Here is a 5,252-nt window from a genome sequence, read left to right as displayed (position 1 = left end):
CTTGAGAAGGCCATATATATATATAGGGCTATATATAAGCACATAGCGTGTGTAATAATTCTGTGGCGCTATGCTACGGTAATTTAAGCCCCGCAGCGATCACGATTCGTTGAGTTTTAAATCCGCCGCATTCACTTCATCCTGAATTATCCTTAGGCGCGTCGTGCTAGAAATTCAACGTGGCGAGAAATTCTACGTGGCTAGAAATTCAATCTCTAGAAGTTACTGCGTAATAACTCCGTAGTAATCTGAGGTAGGAGATCGTGTATTTTTACCTGTAGGTCGCCGGCTGGGCGAGCCAGTAGCCCACCTATAAGTTGCACGTTAGGTAGAAGTGGTCTCGGGTAGTCGAGTGCAAAGTTGCTGGCAATGAACACCAAGGACGCCCGGCGCCTGATGCTGGCGATAGTGTCACCGCGCTGAAAAATCGTTCGAAGTCGTTAAGAAAAAAATAGGTTACTGTCACAATGTCACTCCAAGGTCGCAGGTCAAGCACGTGAGCGCTGCCTGCATGGCATGACCCACGAAAACAATCAGCATAAAAGGATGAAATTGCGCTCTACAGTTATTTTTTTAGTTATTCTAAGGTTATTTGTATTTATTAGGCACGTTTGATGTATGCTCCGAGGTCTATGTGCACCCCCCCCCCCGCGCGCCTCGGAGGCTATCCTGCTCTGTCGTGTGCACTGCAAGCCTTACGTATAGACGCACGCACGCAGGCACACACACGCACGCACACACACACACACGCACGCACACACACACACACGCACGCACGCACGTACATAAACCATCTCTATAGTCACGGCGCTAACGAATTCGGGCAGCGACCTACGATTCACCAACAATATACACACCATACGCACCACACCACACCATACGCACCACACCACACCACACCACACCACACCACACCACACCCACCTACACCACACTTTAGACCATTCTTAATTATTATTCATGACGTGGGGTCACGCACGAAAACGAGGCTAAGCTAGGCACTTTTGTAAACAATGGTGTACCCGCGTGTACGTGCGTGTATTTTCAAAAATTTTCAGACCCCCCCTTCGCGTGCTCGCTACAGTACTGGTGTCCCCCCCCCCAAATTTCAAAATGGATTTGCGCGCCTGCCCATCTCAATGTGTATGTCATTGCCACACACGATAGCCAGCCTTAATAATGCAACCACAAAACGTCGCGTCAGCTTTAGTGCACGAGCCACGAGATTGGTCGGCCGATGACGTGTCACATCCTCTAACCTAAAAGGGTAATGAACCGGAAGTGATTTTATAGTGGTCACGTGTCTTCCCCATTGCCTTAGGCGTAGTGCCTATCTCTGTTTGACGTGTTTTTCCATCGTATCTCTTCAAACTAAAGATCTCCATCGAAGCTAATTCCGTCCTGACATTCCCTGGAGTTGTTAGAATCTCAACATGGATCCAGACGCATTTACAAGAATTGCAAGCACTGTTCAAGAACTTCAAGGAGTCGGACCACAAACCCCTGTCGTTCCGATTGGAACCAAGAGTGTAGTCACCACACTTTTCCCGACACCTTTGGGACCAGGACCATCGACAGTTGGCTTGAGTGGAGTCTCAAGAGATCCTATTGCTGGACGTCAGACACCAGCCACTGAGATTTCACGATGGGCCCGGATGTTTAACACGGAGTTCATTTGGAAGCCCAACCTGACGGAAATCTTTAGAATCAGCCCGGATGACGCAGAATCATTCACCAATTTCTGCATGCTCCGAGCTCGATTGGCCACCAACACCCGCTCGTCCGGGTTATGGAATAACCTGGACACAGGATTCATGGCTTTTGTCATAGGAGAGCGCCACCTGGATCTGCCTGGGCCTCCAGGAGCCAACCTAAAAGAGGCGTTTCTCCAACTGTTAGAGGTGACCCAAGAGCACCACGTTGCTGCTATCCGAGCCAGACGGGACATCGATGTGAAAGACGAGAATCCGTGGTCGCAAGACAAGTTCTTGAGCGAGTGCATGAAGGAGGTCAGATCAACATCAAGTGTCACCCCGAGCCTCGACCTTGTCTCAGCGAATAGCTGGGCCATCATGGCCTGTGCAAAGAAGGGTCAGGCGTCCGACTCGTGGGTTGACCGGACGACCCAGCAGCTTGTGGCTGAAGGAGTCCTGAATCCCGTCCGGCGGCCTACAGCAGACCAGTTAGCAGTAATATGGCAGCTGTTTTGGAAGAAGTTTACTCTTCCTTTCCTGGAGTACATGTTTTTGAGGGCACCGGCCCAGATGGGCAGTCCTCGACTGAGTCTCGTGGCTGCACGAGGCGCCACCTCTGGCTTTACCGCATTCAGGTTAATCAAGGAGATGATGGAAGCTCACCCTATGTTTCCCTGGGCCAAGGTTGCGATCATGAAACCATCTGAGTGGGCCATCTTGGTACAGGTAAAGTCTAAATTGAAGAACCAACCTCTATTGGGCTTCGAGATGGAGTCTCGAGACCTCGGAGTAGCTAAATACCCCACGTTTTTCACAATTGCCCGAATGCTCAAACAAGACGTGGAGGGAGACACTGCCTTTGTGCACTATAAAGGATTGTCCTCCCCTCAGGCCACTGCTCTATTCAAGCCTATAATAGAGAAGTACAAAGAATTAGTCCTAGACAGGAAGCGTTCTGGGCAATTCCACAGTGACTCAGACTGACGTGACATTTTTTTGTCATGTAGTTAAAATATTGTAAGGTAATCATAACAGTTAGAATTCTTACATTGCATTAATTATACTATTAAAAAGAACATTAAACAACAAACTCATCTGAAAATTATCTTCTTTATACGCTCTTGATGATATGTCTATAATGTAAGAGGTCTGTGACTTACATATTCTCTGAGTCGTGGAGTTCGAGCTGTAGACTAACACCGTCGCTGTCAGCACGCTCCGTTTGAAACCTTCCGCAAGCATTTCTATGCGAGCGGCTGAGCGTAAACTGTCCGTAACTATCGCGAAGTATTACCTGCAAAACGTAAGTATAAAAGTATATAGCTGCAAAAACTACAACCCCCAATATCATGAGGGAAAAACGAGACGTACGCACGCAAGCACACGCGCGTATATATATTATACATGTGCTTTCTTTTCGTATCGCGAGATTTCTTCAAATTCTGAATTCAAAAGACAATACTGACCGAGCACCCGATAAGAATAGCATAAAACCTATTTAGTGACCCTTGTTATAGCCTCTAATAGTGCTGAGAGGGTCTATGTCCCCCAGGGTACTGCCGGAACGTACCCTTGGTATGGTCCGTTATACCGGAACATACCCTGGTACTATCTAATATGCTGGACCGTACCTCTCCTACTCTACTAACGAGTCTAGGGAGTCGCCTACGCCTACTCCCTAACCCTAACCCTAACCCTAACCATATCAGATAGTTACCAGGTTACGTTCTGGTATACCGGACCGTACCCAGGGTACGTTCCGGCAGTAACCTGGGGGACATAGACCCTATGAGCTCTAATAGTGGAAAAATGGTAATTCAACGAGGAACATTCATATTCATGTCATCCTTACCCAACATCTATACTTTGAGTAATCATAAGTTGTAATATGTGTACATCATAGCAGGCTTTCAGATTTGAAAAGTACAGGAGGACTATACTAATGACTCCCCTAAGACACCATAGGGGGTCTTTTCACGCTCCATAATCACACCCTTAAGAGGCACGATGGAGAGCTCCACTAAAAAATCACACCCTTAAGAGGCATGATGGAGAGCTCCACTAAAAAATCACACCCTTAAGAGGCATGATGGAGAGCTCCACTAAAAATCACACACTTAAAAGGGATGATGGAGAGCTCTTTGAGGGCTCTCCATCATGTCTCTTGGGGTGTGATGATGGAATCATGACCAATCCTCAGTCTAGAGTGAAATCCAAAACGAAAATTGGGATGTCATGTCAATCCACTGATTATCATTCATCTTCACCTTCATTCATTCAATGGCTTCGTCATGATTACATTCTTTTCATCCAACAACCCAACACTAGCACACAGATTAATAAAGGAGTTGATCGGATGTAAAAATAAACTTGTTTTATTTATTCTGATCTTCATCCTCAGAGATTCTAATCCATGTACCTGCATATTTCAGCACGAAATATCATCACAATCCATCAACAAACTAGCCAAATTACTTGTACGTAGTAGCCACGTATGTAGCCCCTCCAGCCCTACGACTGTTTCACGTCGGCAGAAAACTACTTCTCGCCACGTATAGTGGAAAACGAGCAGGTAACTTAATTGTGGCTACCGTGTAGGTACCTGTATTTGGATGCCGTTGTCTAGTTGTATAAACCAGAGGGTAGTAACCTGTACCTCTGCCATACGTTCAGTTACTTACACACCACAAATTGTTGTGTGTTGCTAACCTTTTTGTACCCTCCTATATTGACAACTCTGTGGAGTGCTATTTCAACATAATACACATACTTTTCGTGCGCGATTTCAACCACTTTTATGAGGCGCGATGATGCACGCACCACGGCAAAATTTTGGGTGCGCGGCGGAGCGCGAGCGCGATCACGCCCCTTAAAAATGAAAGCCGACATAGACAATGTGTCCTCGTTCCAATAGGCCAAGCAGCGCCATTTGTAGTCGAAGATTTCTACAGGCAACCGCATATCCAATATAGGTAATTAGGTATTAATAGATTTGCGATGGAACATATGTGCGATTTATCATCCAACTGCTGTGTAGTATTGGCCGTAGCCTGAGCAAGTTCCAAGGGGAAGATGGGATTTAGTGAAATCAGCAAAGAAATGACGAGAAAGGGGTGGAGCTCCTAGTAAACTTGCATATTAAGGTGGACCCACCTCGTAAGCCTAATCTTAAAACATTACTACTCTCCTAGAAACAAGTGCCTACAATATAATATATAATCATAATAATTTATCATAATAATTATTACATAATAATACCCTATAAATTACGATAAAGTCAATTACGTGATTATATAATTAATGATTTAGGTGGTTATGGGGCCAACCTCGAAGAAATTCCATTTGGAAATTCACTGGATTTAATTTTTGGTGTGTGTATAACCAACGCCCTGTTTAGTGTAAGAGATTAAGAGTGCAGCCACAAACATACCGTATTTGAAGTTGACTTCGCGTGCTCGGTAGTCCAGTGTTTTACACTTGTTTATGTTGATCATCATGGTGCGTGTACCCGCGTGTACGTGCGTGTATCTCCGTGTACCCGCGTGTACGTGCGTGTAT

General features: G+C 45.8%; 1 protein-coding gene across 1 annotated transcript in view; it reads right to left on the bottom strand.

Annotated features, from left to right (window-relative positions):
- Positions 1–275: 275 nt before the first annotated feature.
- The window catches only part of LOC106812574 (UDP-glucuronosyltransferase 3A1-like), a gene marked incomplete at its 3' end in the record, with an annotated part of 9,430 nt that continues 4,453 nt past the window's right edge, over positions 276–5,252 (bottom strand). The window contains exon 2 of the mRNA XM_014816475.1: positions 276–419. Coding sequence (XP_014671961.1) covers positions 276–419 — 144 coding nt within the window. The remainder of the gene's footprint in view (positions 420–5,252) is intronic.

Source organism: Priapulus caudatus, unplaced genomic scaffold, assembly GCF_000485595.1.
Source record: "Priapulus caudatus unplaced genomic scaffold, Priapulus_caudatus-5.0.1 Scaffold663, whole genome shotgun sequence".
Lineage (NCBI taxonomy): Eukaryota > Metazoa > Priapulida > Priapulimorpha > Priapulimorphida > Priapulidae > Priapulus > Priapulus caudatus.
This window is presented reverse-complemented; position numbering and strand designations above follow the sequence as displayed.